This window comes from Sminthopsis crassicaudata, chromosome 6 (assembly GCF_048593235.1).
Source record: "Sminthopsis crassicaudata isolate SCR6 chromosome 6, ASM4859323v1, whole genome shotgun sequence".
NCBI classification, from domain to species: Eukaryota; Metazoa; Chordata; class Mammalia; order Dasyuromorphia; family Dasyuridae; genus Sminthopsis; species Sminthopsis crassicaudata.
In genome coordinates, this window is record NC_133622.1 from 250,628,851 (window position 1) to 250,652,734 (window position 23,884).

The following is a 23,884-nucleotide window of genomic DNA, read 5'->3' on the forward strand; positions in this document are numbered from 1 at the left end:
GATCGAGAAAAGGCAACTGGATTGGACAAGTGAGACATTTTTGGTTCCAATAGCAAGAGAAGTTTTGTGAAAATAATGAGACCAGAAAACCAGCTCATGGAGACTGAAGAAAAGACTGAAAGAAGAAGAAATGGAGGAAGTTATTGCAGATGGCTTCTCAAGGTTTATGATAATAGAAAATGAAGTGAGGATTGTTGAGGAACAGAGAGAATTAGGCACATTTATTAGGTAGTAGGAGATGAGTCATTTTGAAGATAAGTGAGAACAGAGATGACAGATGGGACAGATTGTTAAAGAAGGCAGATTGAATGGAATCAGCTATGCATGTAAAGAATTAATTGCTTCAGGCTCTAGATATAAGACAGAGCAATTCCCACCTCCAATAACTGACCCTAAAAGCCTAAGAGGAAATGTAGATAACCTAGCTTAACCTAGAAACTAACTAAAAATTAATTGGAAATTTTAGATTAATCTTAAATTCAAGGAAAAGTGGAAGTTGAGATGAAAATTTTGTTGTGATTATTCAGTTATATCCAATTCACCATGGCTCTGTGAATTCAACTCAGTAGGCAACATGAGAATTGGGATGAAAGTACTTCAGACAACATAGCCTACAAATGCTTGTTACAACTGAACAGAATTTAGACCCTATAGATTGGCTTTCTCAGCTTTATCCTCTAGCTTTGTCTGCTAGGAAATTCAATGCTAAGTTCAGAGCTCAGGTATAAGAAGGAATTCATTTCAGGTGGCTGAAACATCTACATTTCTGCTTCTGCCAAATGGTGGCCATGTTAGCTTAAGCCTGAACTTTCCTTCTCTGTGGGGTCTGCATTTTACTTTCATAACCCATGTCCAAATGCTTTCTGAAATGTTTGTTGTAGAGATTCTAAAAATAAACAATGCCCTTTGAGACTATATTCATAGCAACAAGGTTATGGATGCAGTGAGGATTTCCCTTCCCTCTTCATACTTCTGGAGTGAGTGTCCTCCCCTGTTCTTTATGGCCATTTATCCACGCCACCTTCTGAAGAGCCTTCAGAGCCATGAGGAATTTGTTGTGGGTGATTAGCCAACGAGCAGATTCTGGGAGGGCTCTGAAAGAGGAAAGAGAGAAAGTTAAAACCCTGAGAATGGGACCCAAACACAGCAAAACTTCAATGTCTCTAGCCTGCTTATAGGAGCCAAGGGGTGTATTCCAGAGCTAGACTCACTGAGGGAGGCTACTGGCTTAATTTCCAAAGAACTTCTTGGTAGGGAAGAGGAAGGAGCCACAAAGAGATGACAGCAGCTGAAAGGTGTCACCTAGTGGGTGGTACCTGCTCTGAGCTTTGAAGAAAACTAGGCATTCAAGGAGTCATACTTCAAGGAATGTTCTGGAAATGTAGCAACAGAGCCAGAGGATCACCCAAGGCACTGGTCAGGGACTCTTTACATCCTTGTGTATCACTCAAGATACTGGTCAGGAACTCCTGATGAAGGGGGAGGGAAACTGTGTTCTCTTTAAAATTATCTCTCTGAAACTGTGTTCCCTTTTGATCTGTGATCCCCTTTGGAGTCTCCCCCCCAGAGAAGTTATCTTTCAGGGATGCCAGACCCTTTGATTCAATTAGAAATCTTGGTCAAAAAGCACCCCTTTTGAAGTGTTGTTAATTCCAATAGGAGATCTGGGCCAGACACTAATAAGCATCTAGGCCTGGGAACTTTGGCTTCCTTTTCAACCCAAAGCCTCAAGATTCCTTTTAAAGGGCAGTTTCTGAACTTACTCTTTGCAGAAGATCCAGAGCAGCTTGCTCTGCTTCTAGGACCCTGCCTGCTGAGAAGGCATTCTCTTCTCAGTGTCAGTCTCCATTTCCCTAAGAGGACTTTGCCACTTAAGAAGTCAGTCTCTTAGCAAAAGTGGCTTCCTATCCAGCCATAAACTTTCTTTTTCAGGTTCATTAATTCTGTCATGAAGAACCTTTGCACTGACCATAAGGATTTCAACAATTCTCTGACTGCCACTAACTTCATCACCACTAACCTCATCATTTACATCCCTGTGTTCATGAGACCCTGTGCAGAGGGTCCACATGAACTTTTATTAACTATTTTCAGTCTCAGTTTCCTCTTCAGTAATAAGGGGATAGCAATGGCACACATCTCCAGCTTTCTTGTGGAAGCCTATTGAGATAAGATGTGGCTTTGGAAACCTTAATGCTGTATATATGCCAGCTCTTATCACTAACGTCAGTTGGGCAGACTGCTGGACTTGGCCCAGGGTATAGGAAATAGCATTTCTGCATTTGTAGCTGTGGATGAAATCCAGGTCATTTTGGTAGACGGTCCTGATGAAGCTGTTACAGCCCCAGAGACAAGGCTACCCTCTTGGGGAGTGATGGCAGCATCCTACATCATACAGCTGTGAGGCGCTTCTCTGTATAGGACAAGGCAAGGAAGTGGGAGGGATGATGGGGAGAAAAACTTAGGAGGGCTTTAGAGCAGCTTTGCAAACTTCCTTTCCCAACACTGCATTCCCCCAGAAACTTCTCTTTGACTGCTTCTAAGCCCTTCCATTTTGAGACTTTGATAATACTTAGCCCACAGTGCTCCATAAGTACTCCCGAAATGACTGAAGGACCAATTTGCTTTCTGTCTTGTTCACATACAAAGAGAAAAGAAGTACTATCCCATATGAGGCTGAAGTGGAAAACTGCAGCCAGCGCCATTCTGGGATCAGATAGACCCATCCAGAGACCAGGATCTTTCCAAACGTGAAGACGTACATATTACAAGTGTGCAGGAGGACCTGTTTCTCAATAGGCGTCCACTCCACAGCTTAAGGGAAAAACAAGATTAAAGATTAGGTTTCAGGAAATGTGGGAAGCATGGAATGGCAGGATTGCCAAAAACTTGGTTCCAACTTGGGCTGTTGCTGAATGGTTCATCAGTAAATAGTTCAACAAACACTTCCTATGTAACCTACTATGTGCCAGGCACTGTGCTGGGCAATTGAGGCTTGGAGACAACGTTAGAATACATTGTCAAGCCCTTAAGGGGTTTACATATCTAAATGATTCTATGTATGTAGATGATTCTATTCAGTAGACACTTATTTTAAGCTCTTGCTAAGTGCCAAATAGATGTTATCAATGGCTCCCAGGAGCCTTCATTTTCATCATGTATTCACCATCATCATAATAATGATGAGACTCTCTAGAATTTCTATAGTGCTTTCAAGTTTACAAAGCACTTTTAAGGTGTTAATTTATAGGAACCCCCCAGTTGAGAGCTATTCTTATACTCATTTTACAAATGAGAAGACAGATGTTCATTGTCTTGCCTTGGGCCACAGAACTACCAGGTTTCTTACATAGGATACAAATTCGATTTTCCTCACCACAGGTTCACTGCTCACCACTACTCCACTATGCCACCTGATTGCCTAATCAATCAATTAATCAATCAACAATGGCAGATATGTGACACAATGGACAGAAGGCTGGACTGAAGTTAGGAAGATTCATCTTTCTGAATTCAAATACATACTCAGATACTCACTAGCTACATGATTCTGGGTAAGTCACTTCTCTCAATTTATCTCAGTTTCCTCATTTTTAAAATGAACTGGAGAGAAAAAATGGCAAAGCATTGTAGTATCTTAACTATGAAAATCCCAAATGGGGTTAGAAAAAGTCAGGCATGACTAAAAAAATTGTGAGCAACAACCACAAAAACTCAAAAAGCATTATTATGCCTCTGTTATTTCCAAGTCAATGTGCTAAACCCTGGGGATATAGAGACAAAGAGAAAAGGCAAACAAATAAAACTCCCTTTTTTTCTTGGAAATCAGTCTGGCACAAATTGGGTTTAGATCAACAACTTGTGGCACATTCCTTGATATATTCTAAATGCATACATTTATCTACAGAACTGCATGCAGTTCTTTTTTTAAAATTTTTACAAAAATTTTATTCATAGATAATTTTCTAGTATTGACAATTGCAAAACCTTTTGTTTCAACTTTTCCTCTCATACAGTTATTTAGATGTTTTAGAAATGAGACCTTTATCAGAAATACTGGCTGGAAAGATTTTCCCCATTTTTGTTCTACCTTTTAATTCTTGTTTCTGTTGGTTTTGTTTGGGCAAAACCTTTTTAATTTAATGTAATAAAAGTTGTCATTTTGCTTTTTATAATGTTCTCTAGTTCTTCTTTGGTCATAAATTGCTCTGTTCTCCAAAGATCTGACAGATAATTTATCTTCCTCTCCAAACTGGTTTATGGTATCATCTTTTATGCCCAAATCATGTATCCATTTTGACCTTATTTTGGTATGGAGTGTGAGATGAGTATCTAACATTATTTTCCAGTTTTCCCAGCAATTTTATGAAAGAGTGAGTTCTTATTCCAGAAGCTGGAGTTTGGAGATTTATCAAATACTAGATTGCTTATAGGCTTAATGTGTCATGTGTATCTAATCTATTCCACTGATCCTCCACTCTATTTCTTAGCCAGTACCACATGATTTTGATGACTGCTACTTTATAATGTATATTTTAGGTTTGGTACTGCTAAGTCACCATCCTTTGTATTTTTTTTTCATTAATTCTCTTGATATTCTTGATCTTTTGTTCTTCCAGATGAATTTTGTTATTATTTTTTCTAGTTCTATAAAATAATGTTTTGGCAATTTGATTTGTATGACACTGAACAAGTAGACCAATTTAGGCAGAATTCTCATTTTATTATAGCGAGGCCTAGTCATGGACAATTGATATTTTTCCAATTGTTTAGGTCTGATTTTATTTGTCTGAGAAGTAAAATTGTGTTCATATAGTTCTTGGGTTTGTCTTGGCAGGTAGACCCCAAGTATTTTATTTTGTCTACTGTAATTTTAAATGGAATTTATCTATCTCTTGCTGATGGGCTTTGTTAGTAATATGTAGAAATGCTGATGATTTGTGTGGCTTTATTTTATACCCTGCAACTTTGCTGAAGCTGTGAATTGTTCCAGTAAATTTTTGGATGATTTTCTAGGATTCTGTAAGTATATCATCATGTCATCTGCAAAGAGGGATACTTTTATTTCCTCATTGCCTATTCTAATTACTTTATTTCCTTTTTTTTTTCTTATTGCAAAAATCAACATTTCTTGTACAATGTTAAATAATAGCAGTGATAATGGGCATCCCTCCCAACATAATTCATAAAACAATGTATATTAAAAATAAATAAAATAAAAATAAAAATAAAAGGTACCATAGTCAAATAAAATATTAGCCATACTAAATATCTGGCATAGCATCCAAATTGGTAAAGGAGAGGTTAAATTGAGTTGTAAGAGTAAATTCATTTTGATTTTATCACCTATCAAATGGGATTGCCCCCTTTGATTTTGTCAAAGTACTCCATCTTTCCATTTTCCTCTCATATTTTCTCCTTTGAAAGTCCAATAGCTTTAAATTCTTGATCTAGTCATATTGTCATATTGAAGAGGTCAAAGTAGATAGCCCAGGATGCAAATAATTAACAGAATCTTACATCCTCAAGAGAAATCTCTTTCTTATACAAACTTCAAAGGATTTACAACCTCCTGAAGAACTTCTTTGATATACAAACTTCTCTATATCCGAAAGAGGCAGAAAAGTCCTTTGCAAATACAAACTCTGTTTTATGATCCTGTTTGTGTATAAAATGAACCTCCAAAATTCTATTCTTTACAAAATAGGCTTTTCTCCCTGGAAGCCTTTTTGCCTACCAACCCTATGGTGTCCCTTTCCCTAATCAATATTTTGTTTTAATACAGTGTTTAGTAGATTAATTCATTCCCTAGGAACCCGGCCTTGGTACTTTGGAGGGAGGAGGAGAGAGAGATAAACAGACAGCCAGAAAAGGAACTCTGACCCATCTCTGCCTAAAGTTTATCACCCTCTTCATTCACCCTCCTCAGTATCAGTTAGTGATTCATTGAGTACATTGTGCCTTTCAATGAAATCAAATGGGAGAATGAGAAAAATGACTATTAATAATCAATGATTTGGGGAGATTCAGATTTCTCCTTTTTTTTCCCTTTTACCCTAATTCAAAATCTTGATTTCTGTAAATTGAGTTAATCTCCTCTATTCAGACTCCACTCAAGTAGGGCAGTATTTGTGTTTCCTTAGATTTGTTTGGAGAGAAACCCTTTAAATGGATTACCTAAGGCAGGGACTAACTTAGAAGTAAATAATGTAATCAGAGTTCAGGGTCAGTCCCTCTTTGTAATATTCATTCTCTCATTGTTAACTAATCAGAGATGATTGCCATCCTGAGGAGCACACATCTTCCAAAAGGACACATAAACTGTGAACTCACCACCATAACAATCTTTGGTCTAAAACAGATGGTGAAATGACTATCCTTTTATGAAAAATGCAGACATTATTAATAAAATTCTTAAATTGCCCAGAACAAAAAATTTCTCAATGCATATATCACGTTCATATTAAAGATTATATTGCAAAAAATGATAAGAAAAGCAGATCACCTACCTACAATAGCTGTGGGTAGATATATTCTTAACTGAAGAGTATTGGAGGCAGTTACAAAACAAAAATAGGTAACTTTGATTATTTGAAACTGAAAAGATACTGCATTGAAAAAATTAATTCCCCTTATAGCAAGAAGGGAAGTGATTAGATGGAAAAAACAAAATCTCCACATCAAATTTCTCTAAGTGCCCAAAATATGAACAATTGACAAATATATGAAAGACTAATATAATTTTCCTAAATTTTCTTGCTCCCAGGCTTGCTTAGGCTTAGAATCTCTGAATCTTACCATGTTCTTCCCCACATTGTATGTAACTATCTCCATGGTACTTACTTAGGCAGAATCTAGTAAGGTTGGTGCCAATTAATGCAATGCCCAAAAAGAATCTGAATATCACATAGGCAGCAAAGGTGGGCACAAAGGCTATAGCAGTATCAGCAATGGCGGCCAGCAAAGAGGACCATTGTAGCATTGTCCTCCTTCCAAATCTAGTGACAAAGAAACAAAAAGGTATTACATATAAAGTTTTCTTGTAAATGGCCCTTCCAATAATCACTCCTCTCTGGCAATAGTCTGAAACAGGGGCTCTGATGTGATACCTTTGGAAACAACGATTCCTCTTTCTCTCTGGGATAGGATTTCTCCCTAAATTCTGTGGTTCTTTCTTCACCTTCCGTAATCACTATCCATCATTATCCAAATACATCCTATGAAGTGCATCCTCTGGACACACAGCTGTCCCCAGGCTATCCACCACCGTCCTGAGGCCTGAACCAATTGGTCCATTGCAAGCACCTTGAAAACTGCCATCTGGCTTTCCCAGTGTTTGGTCAGGTACTGCTCCCAGCCAAAATGCAAATATTTGAGAAAATTTTAATATAGTTAGCACTTATTGCCAATCAGTGCTCGTTCTGTGACCTGTGGGTGTCAATTGGTCTCAAACTGAGTTTAAGAATGAAAATGTAGCCATATTAATTTAACATCTTATTGGAACTCTTGGCTTTCCCTCCCACAAAGGGGCTCAATCAGTCCCTTAGTCTGCTCAGATGTGATCATTTCTATTTGTCAATTCAATTGCTAGCACTAAAACTGACAACAATATAAATTTAAATATATTAAATATATTTTAAAATATAATAATCCAACCTGAGTCTAGAATCAAAGGAAAAACTCACATCAATAGAGAAAGTCCCTCCAAAGTGAAGAAGTTGGAGTTTTATCTGTGTGCTCAGTGTTTGTATAAAGAGGGGGACATAAGGAAACAGAGAGTGACAGGGCAGAGTGAGACAGACACAGACACAGATAGACGGACAGAAAGAGAAAGATGCTCATGGGCTGCATCACAAACCTTACTTTTGTTCTGCATGTGTGAAACATAGCCTAGGCGTTTTGCTTCAAAACCTTGGTCCATAGGACAGAGAGCATGGAGAAATGATACCTTGATCTCCACTGTGCTTGGGACAGGGTGAATATCACATGATGAAATGGAACATGTTTCTGCCTGTGATTCTGGCTGGTCTTTAGCCTGTGTAAGAGTGGTGATAGTATGGAAAGTAACCTGGTGTGTCCAGTCCACACCACTGATTCACTCATGGTAAAATTCATTTTCAGAAGGAAATAGAGTGCGTTCCAGAGATCCCCGAAAGGATCCCTGGGCTACTGGATAATGCTGAAAGATTGTTTGGAGAAGAGGCAGAAATAAGTTCTATCTTTATTTTTTCATTTAAAATATTTAATAATAGCTTTTTATTTTCAAAGTCTATGCAAAGATAGTTTTCAACTTTTAACCTTGCAAAACTTTGTGTTCCAAAATTTTCTCTCTTCCTTCCCTCCACCCCACTGTCCCCTAAGGATAAATAATCCAATGTAGGTTAAACATGCAATTCAAGAAGTTGTATCTTTTTCTAAGTTTATCCTGAGACATCCCTCTTTTAGAAAGTAGCACACATATGGTACCAGAGCATTTCAAGTACCTTTCCACTTCTGCTGAAGACTTATTTCCACCTGAGTCTTTCCCTTACCTGTCAGAGAGTATCCCAAAAACAATACTTCCTGCCAGCTGTCCTCCCACGAATACTGTTTGAGTAATTGGTACCAGTAACTTTCGTTCACATACCAGATCCCACTGAAAGGGAGATGAACAGAAAGTGGGAGAGAGGAATAAGAGTAACAATGTGATTCTGTGTGGAAAGGGTGAAAGTCTTGACTACCTAATATTTAGAATGTTTTGGGAGGTAGCTAGGTGGTGCAGTGGATAGAGCACCAGTCCTGAATTCAGGAGGACCCCAGTTCAAATCTGGTCTCAGACACTTAACACTTCCTAGCTGTGTGTCCCTGGGCAAGTCACTTAACCCTAGCCTCAGGGGGGAAAAAAAAGAATATTTTGGAAATATAATCTCTCGTTAAATCAATTACATTTTTATTTAACTTGTTCAATTACAATTAAAATGCTGCTATGAACATCTTTAAATTGGTGACTTTTTCTGCTTTGTTTTTATTTTTCATTGCTTTTTCATGGGATATTGCTAAAGAGGAAATTTTGGTTTAAAATGATGATTATTATTGTGGTCCTTTCTTCAGAATATGAAATCACTCTTCAGCAAGATTATAAAACTTGACACTTCAAACAACCAATGGGTGTGTTTTTCTAATTTTAAAGAACATCCAGTTCTGATTTTTTTCATTATTTTTCTTATTTTATTCATTCTAGTTTCATCCCCAAATTTTTATCATTTGAAAGTCTTTCATTCTTAGCAATGATGAGAGGCTTTTTTCAAAATGTTACTCATTTGTGTCTCATTTTTTTGAAAATCGTACTTTCATTTCTTTTAGTCCTTTATTCACTGAATACTGGGAATTATTGAGTAGTTCTGTGACTTTGAACACAATCAATTGTGGCTTCTTGCAGAAACACTTGAAAGACATTGATCCCAAAAGTTAAGTTCCTCTTTTTGCTGATTATGTCACTACTTATTTTACTCCAGATATATGTCCATGTCCCCACATATGGAAAAGGAGGGTTCAGATCCTGTACTAGCACTTCAGGGAATTAAGATAATATTTGAAAGAGGACAGCCTTTATTTCTCACCACAGCAAAATGTAGTATGTTTAAATGAAACAGAGGAGTCCATAAACAAATACAATTTAAAAAACACTCTCAGTGGCCAATAAGTCCTTTCATAAAGGGAACTTGTTTCTTATTTGCAAGCAGGTTAACATTACAATGTCCTATTGGTATCCAAGCTCTTTTGCAGGTTCCTACATGTCCTCATTCACATGCCTAATGAACGAGGTGGTTTGAATTAATTTTAGGAAGTAAACATTTATAGGCTACTGAAAAGGCCTTTCTCATCAGGCCTGCAATGGCCAAATAACTCATGGTACAAGTGGGAAACAAAGCAGAGATCTTCTCATTTCTTTGATCTTTTAATGTTCCATGAAACAGGCTATGTGAGGAATCATCTGTCTGCAAGAGGCATATTACTCAGGGAATTTCCCTCTTTCTCTAAAAAGTCTAACCCATGAGGGACTCAGCAACAGAATTTACAGAAGTAAAGCCAGTCTATACTGGATAAGTGGCCAAAAAAGATAAAATATTCAGGTATATTTGAGGAGATGTTGATTAGGAATTCACTCTTCTCTGCAGGGGAAAAATGTGCTCATTGAAGTAATTTTACTTTAACTACATAATATCTCCAAGGCTCTGGTCAGCCCTTTGCAGCCTCAGTTTCCTCTTCTGCCTTCAGTTTGGTGACTTTTCCTGCTAAACTCTGACAAAATAAACCCTTTTTGGTGAAACATATATTCCTAAAATCAGACCTTAATAACCAAGATCCCAAACTGAATCAGCACCAGCCACAGAGGCAGATAATGTTACCTAAGGGAACCTTAGTGGGCCCATGAGTCAAATACAATGATTTTTGAGAGATAACACAAGAAACTTTCCCACTCCCAGTGTCCCTCAGTGCAGTCAGTCTCAGCTTGGAATGGAAAAGAGTGTCCTTCACCCTAAGAAATGAGTGAAAATCAAAAGCAATTTGTCCAAAGATTTTGCAATATTTTATTCTGATTTTCCTAGGGAAGGGATCACTTTGGGAAAAGCAAATTGGGATTTTGATAAAAGGTCAAAAGGCAAAAGGCAAAGGAAAGCATCTAACCAAACAGTTGCTCACTCTTATTGGATTCTGTACTGACCTTGGTAACAATAGAGGAAGAGAAGACACTCTTGTCATAGACCCAGCCATCTAGGCAACCCTCCGTGTCCAGTCGTGCCTGCTCTGTGGCATTGGGATTCAGCAGCTGCCACTGAGGACCAGTGAATCTGAGGCACCTCTCTGGCTTCCCAGCCTTGTCCATGGGAATGGACACTTTTAGCAGGTCCCTGTCCCTGCCATCTCCCAGGAAAAGAGTCTCTGCACTTGTCTGGTTCTGGATCCGACAATGGTGCTCTGGTACAACTGCAGAAAAGTTTTGTAGGAAATTTTGACAGGAAAACAGCATCCCAGGAATGAGTATCAGTACAATATGCAGGACCTGGAAGCACCCCATTCCCCCAATGGTTGCAAGTAAGTCTGAGAACCCCATCTTGCCTCTTCTCAGATTCTGGCAATAGTGGCTTCTCTGCCTATGGTGCTTAGCTTTGGCCTCTTGGACTGACTGTCCCTAACCTGAGTCAGATTTTTACTGAGCAGCTCTTGGGCATTTGGCATGACTACATCGTAATTACATTTTGTACACACACACATACATGCACACACACACAGAGACACATACACGCAAATACATAGCATCATGTCTACCCCCAAAAAAATGGACTTAGCAACAACATTCACATTAATCAGTCACTCATACTAGCTCTAGCTTTACATCCTCAATCCAGTTCTCCTATAAGAAAAGGCACCTGATCTAATAATCTTATGTTGCTGATTTATTGTTATTACCTGAGATCATGTACTTAAAAGCATTTTTCAGATATTAAAAGCATTATTTAAGGACTTGTGTTGCCAAGGTGGTGAAGCGAGAAAGAAACTTGACAAATTCCCTTCCAAACAACCTTGAAAAAATCCTCAGATCTAGTTTGGGAGTGAGGAAGCAATTTACCTGTAGTACCAGAATGGGACTGTCTCACTGGAGTCGGAGAGGAGTTTGGTAAACAAGCACCCTAGGGTGCTGAAAGTGAAGCTCTGAGCCTGGAAGAAATTCCCCACAAGGGTCACCCCCCAATCACAAAGCAGTCTCAGATTAGCAGCACTTTAAGGCCCCTGTCCCTGTGCAGACCAACAGAGTTACTTTTGTAAAGGTCATCGGGCATCCCCCCACCCCCTCAGTGCAAACCAGTAGCCAGATTTTGAATTATAATAAAAAACCAGGAGAGAAGTTCCAAGCTACTGCACAAGAAATTGGGGACAATGGAAGAACACAACTCAGCTTTTATGTAAAAGTAGAAAGTCACAAAATAGACAGGGAAAATCAGCAAAAACAAAAACAGTGAAAAAATTTGACTAAAGAAAGTTACTAAGGGGACAGAAAGAATCAAAGGCACAAACTTAGAAGACCACAACAGTGTCAGCATGAATCCAGTGAAGCTTCAAAGAGAAATGTAAATTTGTTGCAGGTCTAAAAAAGACCTCTCAGAAGAGCTTTTAAAAGATTTTTTAAAAGGAAATAGGAGAAGAAATATTGGCTCAAAGAAGGACATAAAATCAAGAGAATCACAAAAAATTTCAATAGTTTGTAAAACAAAACAAAAAAAGAAAATATTGAAAAAGTTATTTAAAAATTCACGAAATAAAATAAAATAATTGATTCTGCCAAATTGAAAGGTAAGTACAAATCCTCAGTAAGCAAAATAATTCCTTAAAAATTAAAATTGAGCAAATAGAAACTAATGATGCCATGAAATATCAAAAAAATAATGAAACAAAATCAAAAGAAGAAAAATTAGAAAGTGTGAAATTTCTCATGGGAAAAACAACTCTCTTGGAAAACAGATACAGGAGAGACAATCAAGGATTATTGCAGTGTCTGAAAGACATGATCAATGGAACAATACTCAAAAAGTTATCAAACTGTTCATATCCTTTGACCAGCAGTATTACTACTGGGCTTATATCCCAAAGAGATATTAAAGAAGGGAAAAGGATCCACATGTGCAAAAATGTCTGTGGCAGCCCTTTTTGTAGTGGAAAGAAACTGGAAACTGAATAGATGCTCATCAGTTTGAGAATGGCTGAATATGAATGTTATGGAATATTATTGTTCTGTAAGAAACGAATAGCAGGATGAATACGGAGAGCCTTGGAGAGACTGATGCTAAGTGAAATGATCAGAACCAGGAGATCATTATACAGAGATCATTATACACTTCAACAACAATACTGCATGATGATCAATTCTGATGGAAGTGGCTATTTTTGGCAATAAGAGGATCCAATTCAGTTCCAATTCATTAGTAATGAACAGAACCAACTACACCCAGAGAAAGAACAGTGGGAAATGAGTGTGGACCACAACATAACATTTCTACTCTTTCTGTTAATGTTTGCTTGCATCTTTGTTTTTTTCTTCCCAGGTTACTTTTAACCTTCTTTCTAAATCCGATCTTTCCTGTGCAACAAGATAACTGTATAAATATGTATACATATATTGTATTTAACATATACTTTAACTTATTTAAGACGTATGGGACAACCTGCCATCTATAGAAGAGGTTGGGGGAAGGAGGGGAAAAGTTGGAACAGAAGTTTTGCAAGGGTCAATGTTGAAAAGTTACCCTGCATGTTTTGTATATAAAAAGCTATAATAAAAAATAAAATATAAAAAAAAGACATGATCAAAAAAAAAAAATCTGGACAAGTGCAGTACTGGGAAAAAAGGAGTGAAGCAGTTGAATAGGGAATTTGGATGGGATTAAACCACACCCTTAGATTAGGTGGCAACCAAGCCAACCTCTGAGTATGCTCAACTAGTAGTGAAATAGAATGGGCACTTGTAGGGTATGTTGAAAGGCAATGCTTTTTCAAGGAAGGGGCTGGTAACAAGATGATTGCTGAGGTTTGTGAGTTTTGAAGAATTTCAGAAAAGAGCTGCCCATATCAGGCCTTCTATTATCCTCAATGACCTTTAGGAGGAAACCGCTCTCCTCAAAAAGCCCTCCCATCCAGGCTGTCCTCAGGGCCAAAACTTGCCTGCCCAGGTACACTTGGATCTAAAGATGCCAGAGAGGCTCACTAATCCTGAGATTTGGCTCAATGACCTGGAACTTTTTCTGAAGGATGGAGGCTCTCAAGCACTCCCTATCCCAGCCAAGTGCCACAAGGGAGACTCAGCTCTTTTCTGGTTCCAGAGCTGGCAAAGCAGCCCACCATTGGCACACATACAGAGACAGACAGACAGACAGACAGACAGACACACACACACACACACACACACACACACACACACACACTCACAGAGTGAAGTTCTGTAGCACATTTCACCAAGTCAAGAGCACCAAGGAAAGGGCAGCTGAGGAATTTGGAGACTTTGAAAACATACTTTGCCCCAGATGATACTAGGTAATTCAGAGAATCCAACTGCGATTTCTAGAACCTCTCATAGTAAGGACTGTTTATATGGAGGCAGCCTGGGGTTGGGGACTTAGTGTTGAGACATCTCAGGTCTAAATCCTAGACTGACAGTCACTAGATTTATTCCCAAGAAAAAATTATTTAATCTCTTGCACCTCAGGCTTCTGACCTGTAAAATGGGATCACAGTAAAAGATTTCTCAGGGATCTAAGGAGATCACACACACCAAGTGTTTTACAAACTCTAAAGGATTTTAGAGAGATCAGTCTTTATTACATACAATGTCTATCTCTGAGCTCCTGAATATCCTGTTTGGAAAAAGAGCTGCCCATACTAGCCTTCTACTGTCTTCAATGACCTTCAAGAGGAAGCTTCTCTGACCTAAGATCTAAACCTGGAATGGGGCCCTTGGGCTTTTGGCCCAACCTCAGCACAGAGGATGAGGAAGATAAAGGTACAAACAACACTATTGGAATATTACTGTGTTCTCAGAAATTATGAATATAACAAATTAATATAATGAACTAATGCCCTGCAGCACAAGCAAAGCCAATAAAACAAGATATACAATCAGTGGGACAATATCAAGAGCCAGAAGAGCAACTACAAAGCAATCAGATATGTAGGTCCATAAGGGTGCAAATGCTTTTCGATATCAATTGATTAATTGTACTGATTTTTAAATCATTTTCTTAAAAAAACTGTAATAAGCAATGGCTCAGTAATATAAAGGCAAAACATATCAATAAAATTTATTTTAATTGACCCGGCCCGTGGGTCTCGAACTAGGGACGCCTGGAGGCAGACATCAACCTGTAAGCAAAAGCTAGTAAGGCTGCAACCTGGGAATGGGTGAAAAGAAACAAAGGAGGGAGACCACTCAGTGGGGTATAAAGCAGTTCTCGTTTATTGTGGAAGAAAACTTAGTTTTTATAGAGTGGGTGAAGGCAGTTACACAATACACAATGTATAGAGGAAGGGAGGGGGCTGGGGTCTTGACCAGGTTCCTAAGTTCAGGTGTCAGTAATGGTGATTGATGTCAGCACATCCTGTGGTTAAGCACAGGATTAAGTCCTGTGGTTAATTTGTAATGTGTGAAGCCCCGGAGCCAGGGAATGGAGACAGATAAGGAAGAATGGTGTTGACACAGGTGCAGTTTGTTAGTCCAGACCTTAGGGAATGGGCTCCTGGCATTTAATAAAAAAATGGAAGATAACTTAGAGATCCATGACATTCATCCTTATTGGTTTTTAGATGAGACTTTTGGTCATTCAGTAAACAAGGTCCTATTTAGTATGCCAAAAATATTGGGGTATGGGGCATGGAATGTGGTATTATCTTTGAAAGAATTCAGGCTCAAATTGCCTACAAATCAGGCATGTGCATTTATTGGGGTGATGCATCTACAGGCCTCCTCCCTAAGGAGAGAGACAACCCAGTAGAGAAAGACCAGAAATAATATAAGGAAGGGAGAGTAAGAAAGAATAGTAGGATTGTGCAAAGAAGAGAAATTGAGTAAGCTCAGAAAAGATTAGTATGGGAAATATCCCTGGGATTAGGTATATCTCAGATAGAATAAGTATGGAAAGAAATTTTTATTGTAATGAAATTCATGAAGTAGTGCATAGAAAAGACAAAAGATCCTTTTGTTTTAACAAAGTCCATGAGAAAGTGTGAGAGACAGGCAGACAGACAGACAGACAGAGACAGAAAAACAGAGAGAGAAAAAGAGAGGGAGGGGGAAGGAAAAAAGGAGGCTGGGAGGAAAGGAGGCAGGGAGAGAGAGTCAGAATATTGGGGGATTTGGCTCTTCTCAATAGTGAAGTGATTCAGATCAATCCCAATATACTTATAATGTAGAGAGCCATCTGTATCCAGAGAGAGGACTATAGGGAGTGAATGTGGATCAAAACAGTATTTTCACCTTTTTGTTGTTGTCTGCTTGCTTTTTTTTCTTTCTTATTTTTTTTCTCTTTTGATCTGACTTTTCTTGGGCAGCATGATAAATATGCAAATATATTTACAAGAATTACACATGTTTAATCTATATTGGATTATTTGCTGTCTAAAGGAAGAAGGTGAAGGGAAAGGAGGGAGAAAATTTTGAAACACAAAGTTTTGCAAGGATAAATGTTGAAAACCATCTTTGCATGTGTTTTCAAAATAAAAAGGTATTATTTAAAAATCCATCAAAATATTAAAGTTTATATTATTAACAAATTGAAAGAAAAGTAGTCCAAATATGTCTCCCAGCTATAAATAGAAGATACTATTCTTAACCAAACAATAGAAGCAATTACAAAAGATAAAATCAATAATTTGACTACTTCAAACTGAACATAAGTATCACAGATACAAATTTCAATTTTCCTTTTTTATAATTTATTTAATTAAAAATTTTTCCCCATTACATGTAAAAAACAACTTTTTTGTTAAACATGTATAACCATATTTTTACATATGTTCTTATAAATCTTGTTGGGAAACAAAAAATCAAAACAAAAAGGAAAAGCCAAGAGAGGAAAGAAAAGCAGAAGAAAAAGGGGTAAAAAAATGAAAATAGCATATGTTGATGTACATTCAATTTCCATAGATCGCTCACTGGATGTGGATGGCATTTTCTATTCAAATTTTATTGGGATTGCCTTGAATCACTGAACATCTGAGAAGAATCAAGTCTGTCACAGGTGATTATCATGCAATCTTGCTGTTGGTATGAACAATGTATTACTGGTTCTGTTTGTTTCACTCACTATCACTTCATATTACAGATATAAATAATGCATCTAGGATAAGAAATGGAGGGGGCAGAATCTCTGCATTAAGTTGGTCCAAAATCTTTTTATAACATCCTTTGGTGTCCAAAATATATAAGCAATAAGTAAACATATATGTTGAGTGTATGTTTGTATATATGGATAGGTGAATGTGTTAATATATATGTATGTGTGTCTGTATATAATTAACAGTCTTTTCTTAATAGATAAGGTAAAAAAAAGGATGTAAACCAACAGTTCTAAAAGGAAGAGAAAATTCCCCAAAGTATTCACAAGGGCATGAAAGAATGCTCCAAATATTTCAAAAGGAGAGACATACAAATCAAAACATCTCTGAGGTTTCCCCTCAGATCCTGCAAATTGGTCAAGATAATAGTCAGTGTTGGATGGCTTACAGGAAGATAGGTACTAATATTGGGGTGCATAGGCCATGAACACGAAAAATATTGGAGTTGTAGACCAGTATCCTGATATGTCTCCAAATAATTTGTAGGCTTAATCCATCTCCAGATCAAGAGGAAAGTTGCTCTGAAGTTCTGAAAAAATAAAATAAAAATAAAAATATCCCTAGACTGCTGCCTGAAAGAGATCCCAAGATGAAAACTCACAGAAACATCATAGCCAAGTTTCAAAACTCTCAGATTAAAGAGAAAATGCTACAAGCAAAAATAAAAATAACCATTTCACCCAGCAGTGCAATTACTGGGTCTGTATCCCAAAGAAATTATAAATTAGGGTAAAGGACCCTCATGTGCAAAAATGTCTATAGCAGCTCTTTTTTTGAGGTAGGAAAGATTTGGGAAATGAGTGGATGCCCATCAATTGGGGAATAGTTGAACAAGTTGTGGTATATGAAAGTAATTACTTGTTTATTTTTATATAAAAATGACGAACAAGCTGATTTTACAAATACCTGGAAAGATTTGCACGAACTGATGCTGAGTGAAACAAGCAGAACCAGGAATACATTGTACATCATAATAGCAAGAATGTGATGATCATCTACAAAAGGTTTGGTTCTTCTTAGTAGTTCAGTGATTCAAAGCAATTCCAATAGACTTTGGACAGAAAATGCCAGCTGCATCCAGAAAAAGAACTAAGGAGGCTGAATGTAAATCAACACATGATATTTTCTCTTCTTTTTCTGTTTTTTTTTCTCTCTCATGTTTTTCCCTTTAGCTTTGATTTTTCTTTTTCTGCATTATTCATAAAGCAATATGTGTAGAAAATAAATACAGAAAAAAGCAAAAAATTTCTTGGAACAATATATTTTGGAGAGCAAAGAAGCTAATTTTGCAACTGAAAATTACTTGCCCAGCAAAGTGGGTTATAATCCTAAAAGAAAGAAAAAAAATAAATATTCAATGAATTGAAATACTTTCAAATATTTTTTGACAAAAAGTCCAGAACTCAATGGACAAGTAGACATATAAGATCTAGGAGAAACAGAAAATAAACATTAAAGACTAATTATAAAGAACTCAGTAAAGTCAAACTGCTTTCTTCTTACATGGGAAAATGCTTTCTGTACTCTTAAGAATAGTTATTGTTTCGGTAGCTTGAAAGAGGATACATATTTCTTTTTCTTCTTTTATTGCCATTACTAGGCTTTCCAATAGAATACTGAATAATATTTGTACCAGTGGGCACCCTTATTTTACACCTGATCTTCCTGGTAATGTTTCTAATTGATCCCCATTACAAATAATTCTTGGTAATGGTTTGGAATAAATGCTTCTTATCATTTTAAGGAAAAGTCAACTTATGCCTATATTTTCACATAAGTGTTTTATTTTGTCAAATGCTTTTTCTGAATCTATTCACATTATTGTGTGATTTTTGTTATTTTATTTTTTAAATAACTAATTATATTAATAATAATCTTTAATTTAAGCTATCCCAACATTTCTGGAATTAATTCAACTTGATCAAAAAGTAAAATCTTAATACTCTATGGCTTTCCTTTCACCCACCCTTGCAACTAAGTATTTGTGTAAATAACAGCCCTTTCTTAATAGATAAGGTAACAAATGATGTGCACCAGCAGTTCTAAAAGGAGGGAAAAATTCCCCCAAGTATTCATAAGTGCATGAAAGAATGCTCCAAATACCTCAAAATGAGACAGTTCCCTCATATTTCACTGAAAAAATGAAACCATATATCAAGTGCTTCCCCTTATTTCCTCCTCAACTCATTTTGCCACTATCTCCATTTTCCCTCTTGTGTTACTTAATAAGATGGCCCTTTCAGCCCTTTGTGTAGTGGCTAGAAACTGGAAAATGAATGGATGCCCATCAATTGGAAAATGGTTGAGTAAATTATGGTATACGAATGTTATGGAATATTATTGTTCTGTAAGAAATGACCAGCAGAAGGAATACAAAGAGTCTTGGAAACACTTACATGAACTGATGCTGAGTGAAATGAGCAAGGATTTTAAAAGAGAATTAAAAGAAAAATGGGGAAAAGAAATGAGATCTTTACAAGAGGGTATGGAAAAGGAAAAACACAAATTAAAGGGAAAAAAACCCCTTTAAAAATAGATAAAATGAAAAGGGAAAATCACATAACTCTCTACAAAATAGATCTGATTATAATGGAAAAGGCAAATAATATCTTACAAAATAGATCTGATGAAATGAAAAAAGCATATCACTCCTTACAAAATAGATATGAAAAAAGAAACCAATTCATTGAAAAATAGAATTTGTGAAATGGGAAAAAAATCCAATAAATAAAAAAAACTCATTTAAAAATTCAATTGACCAAATATAAAAGGAGCTAAAAAGGTAACTGAGGGGAATCATTCACTAAAAATTAGAATTGAACAAATGGAAATGAATGACTCAATGAGACATCAAGAATCAGTCAAACAAAACCAAAAAAATATAAAACTAGAAGAAAATGTAAAATACTTCATTTTAAAAAACACCTGACGCAGAAAAATAGATCTAGGAGAGAAAATCTAAAGATTATTGTACTTCCTGAAAACCATGATGAAAAAAAGACCCTAGACATCTTATAGGAAATCATGAAGAAAAATTGCCCTGATGTCCTAGAACCAGAAGGTAAAATAACCATTGAAAGAATTTGCTGAATGGACCCACACTTAATACCACATACCAAGACAAGATCAAAATGGGTCCATGACAGGCATAAAGAATGAGATCATAAATAAATTAGAGAAACATAGGATAGTTTACCTCTCAGACTTGTGGAGGAGGAAGGAATTCATGACCAAAGGAGAACTAGAGATCATTATTGATCACAAAATAGAAAATTTTGATTACATCAAATTAAAAAGCTTCTGTACAAACAAAACTAATGCAAACAAGATTAGAAGGGAAGTAACAAACTGGGAAAACATTTTTACAGTTAAAGGTTCTGATAAAGGCCTCATTTCCAAAATATATAGAGAACTGACTCTATAAGAAATCAAGCCATTCTCCAATTGATAAATGGTCAAAGGATATAAACAGACAATTTTCAGATGATGAAATTGAAACTATTTCCACTCATATGAAAGAGTGTCCCAAATCACTATTGTTCAGAGACATGCAAATTAAGACAACTCTGAAATACCACTACACACCTGTCAAATTGGCTAAGGTGACAGGAAAAAATAATGATGAATGTTGGAGGGGATGTGGGAAAACTGGGACACTGATGCATTTGTGGAGTTGTGAACGAATCCAACTATTCTGGAGAGCAATCTGGAATTATGCCCTAAAAGTTACCAAACTGTGCATACCCTTTGATCCAGCAGTGCTACTACTGGGCTTATATCCCAAAGAAATACTAAAGAAAGGAAAGGGACCTGTATGTGTCAAAATGTTTGTGACAGCCCTTTTTGTAGTGGCTAGAAACTGGAAAATGAATGGAAGCTCATCAATTAGAGAATGGTTGGGTAAATTGTGGTACATGAATGTTATGGAATGTAAGAAATGACCAGCAGGATGAATATAGAGAGGTTTGGAGAGACTTACATGAACTGATGCTGAGTGAAATGAGCAGAACCAGGAGATCATTATACACTTTAATAACAATACTGTATGAGGACGTATTCTGATGGAAGTGGATATCTTTGACAAAGAGAAGATCTAATTCGGTTCCAATTGATCAATGATGGACAGAAGCAGCTACACCCAGAGAGGGAACACTGGAAAATGAGTGTAAACTGTTTGCATTTTTGTTTTTCTTCCCAGGTTATTTTTACCTTCTCAATGCAATTCTTCCTGTGCAACAAGAAATTCGGTTCTGCATACATATATTGTATCTAGGATATACTACAACATATCTCACATGTATAAGACTGCCTGCCATCTAGGGGAAGGGGTGGAGGGAAGGAAGGGAAAAATCAGAACAGATGTGAGTGCAAGGGATAATGTTGTAAAAAATTACCCATGCAATGTACTGTCAAAAAAAAGTTATAATTATAAAAAAATTTGGGGAAAATAAAGTAATACTTATTGAAAAAAAAAGAAAAAGAAAAAGGTCTGTAAAACCTTAAAAAAAAAAAAAGAATTTGCTGATCACTTCCTAAAAGAGACCCCAAAATGAAAATTCTAGGGAATATCATAGCTAAATTTCAGGATTATTGGATCAAGGAAAAAATATTGCAAGCAGCCAGAAAGAAGCAATTCAAATATTGAGAAGCCACAATCAGGATTACCAAGATTTAGCAGCTTTCACCTTAAAGAATCAAAGGGCCTGGAATCTGATATTCCAAAAGGCAAAGGAACTTAGATTGCAACCAAGAATTGATCATCTAGATAAATTAAGCATTATCTATCAGGGGGAAAAAATGGACATTCAATTATACAGGTGAATTTCATTTATTTCTGATGAAAAGACCAGAGCTGAACAAAAAAAAAAAAAAAAAAATGATCTCCAAACACAAAACTCAAGAGAAATATAAAAAGGTAAAAGAGAAAAAACTCTTGAGAACCATATCTCTGTTATGGGCATATTTAGAAAATGCAGGCATAATTTTATTATGTTGTGACAATATGAAATATGTACTTTATGTACTAGAGAGGTACAAAGGATATTGTACCAGAAAAAGAGGGAAATAAGAGGTAAAATGAAGCAATTACACCTCATGAAGAGGCAAAGAAGACTTATTATAATTGAGAAAAAGAAAGGAGAGGGATGAACAATGTGAATCTTACTCTTATCAGATTTGGCTCAAAGAGAGAATATCAAACATATTTGGTTTCATAGAGAAACTTGTCTCAACTTAGAGGGAAGTGGGAAGGGAGAGGGGAAAGGAAAGGAATGATAGAAGGAAAACAGAAGTAGCAGGGGAAAGGTATAAGAAAAAGGGAGGCTGTAAAGGAAGGGATGTTTGAAGGAAGTAGTAGTCCGAGCAAAATATTGGGGAGGACAGAAAGGAGGAAAGGGAAGAGAAAATGATAACTTGGAGTAAATAAGATGACAGGAAATACAGAATTAGCTAATTTGACTGTGAATATGAATGGGATGAACTCTCCCTTAAATGGAAACAGATAGCAGACTAGATTAAAAGCCAGAATCCTACAAGATTTTGTTTATAAGAAATACTTTTAAAGCAGAATGATACACACAGAGTAAAAGTAAAAGGCTGGAGCAAAATCTATTATGCTTTAGATGAAATAAAAAAGCAGGGGTAGCAATCCTGATCTTAGATCAAGCAAAAGCAAAAATAGATCTAATTAAAAGGATAAAGAAGAAACTATAAATTGTTAAAGGGTACAATAGAAAATGAAGCATTGTCAATACTAAACATATAAGCAACAAGTGGTATAGCATCCAAATCCCTACAGGAGAAGTTAAGATATCTGCAAGAAGACATAGAGAGCAAAACTAGACTAGTGGAAGATCTCAACTTTGCTCTCTGACAAATAGTTAAATTAAATCACAAAATAAATAAGAAAGTTAAGGAGGTAAATAGAATTTTAGAAAAGTTATGTATTTCCTTTTTGTAGTGGCAAGAAATTGGAAACTAAGCAGATGCCCATCAGCTGGAAAATGGCTGAGGGTTATGGGTATATGTTAGGGTATATGAATATTATGGAATATTATTGTTCTATAAGAAATAGTCAGCAGGATAATTTCAGAGAGGCCTGGAGAGATTTATAGGAAATAATGCTAAGTGAAATGAGTAGAACTAGGAGATCATTGTACACAGCAACAAGATTATTCAATGATCAATTCTGATTTCTTCAAAAATTTTATTTTCTTTCTCATTTTTCTTCCTTTTTTGATCAGATTTTTCTTGTGTATCAAGATAATTGTATGAATATGTATGCCTATATTTCATTTACTTATATTTTTACCATGTTTAACATATATAGGATTACTTGCCATCAAGGGAGAGAAGAGGAGATATTGGAACAGAAGGTTTTGCAAGGATCAGTGCTGAAAAATTATCCTTGCACATGTTTTTTTCCTTATTAAAGCTTTTTATTTTTCAAAACATGTGCTTGCTCCTTCCCACTGAGCTGCTTCTCCAATCAGTGCCCCCTTGTGCCTGGTCATTTATTTTTGCTTTTTGATGTATAATTCATGGAGACTACCCTATTGTCAGTTAGGAATCTAAAGGCTTTTGTTTAATTTTAAATCTAGAAAGGGCCTTCATGCCCATCTACTCCATACCTGTCATTTTACTGAATTAAAAAAAAAACCAAACCATTTTATTGATACTGTGATTTCACAAGGTGACTTTATCCTCTTTTTTGTCCCTCTCAGTAACCAAATGGTTCACGTGGGGAAGAAGCAATAATTTTTACTGAGATGGATGAGTTAGCCCTTCTGAGTTGGAGAGATTGGAAGATTCTGGGTGCTGATTAGAAACAAAATAAGATGTCACTTAAATCCAACTTAACGTGTGGCAGGCACTGTAATCTTTTCTGAGATTACTTTTGATCCTTCAATAATCTGCAAAGAGAGGTGCTCTTATTGTCCATATTTTATATATTGGGAAACTAAGACAAATAGAGGTTCAGTGGCTTCCCCAAGATCACACAGGTAGTGGGAATCTGGTGCCA

At 36.5% G+C, this 23,884-nt stretch overlaps 1 protein-coding gene across 1 annotated transcript in view; it reads right to left on the reverse strand.

Moving 5' to 3' along the window:
* Positions 1-964: 964 nt before the first annotated feature.
* Positions 965-23,884, reverse strand: part of LOC141547599 (solute carrier family 22 member 6-B-like) — a 28,832-nt gene continuing 5,912 nt past the window's right edge. Inside the window, exons 2-6 of the mRNA XM_074275984.1 lie at positions 10,706-10,968; positions 8,532-8,635; positions 6,844-6,998; positions 2,751-2,814; positions 965-1,094 (exon numbers count right to left, since the gene is read on the reverse strand). Of these exons, the coding sequence (XP_074132085.1) occupies positions 965-1,094; positions 2,751-2,814; positions 6,844-6,998; positions 8,532-8,635; positions 10,706-10,968 (716 nt within the window). The remainder of the gene's footprint in view (positions 1,095-2,750; positions 2,815-6,843; positions 6,999-8,531; positions 8,636-10,705; positions 10,969-23,884) is intronic.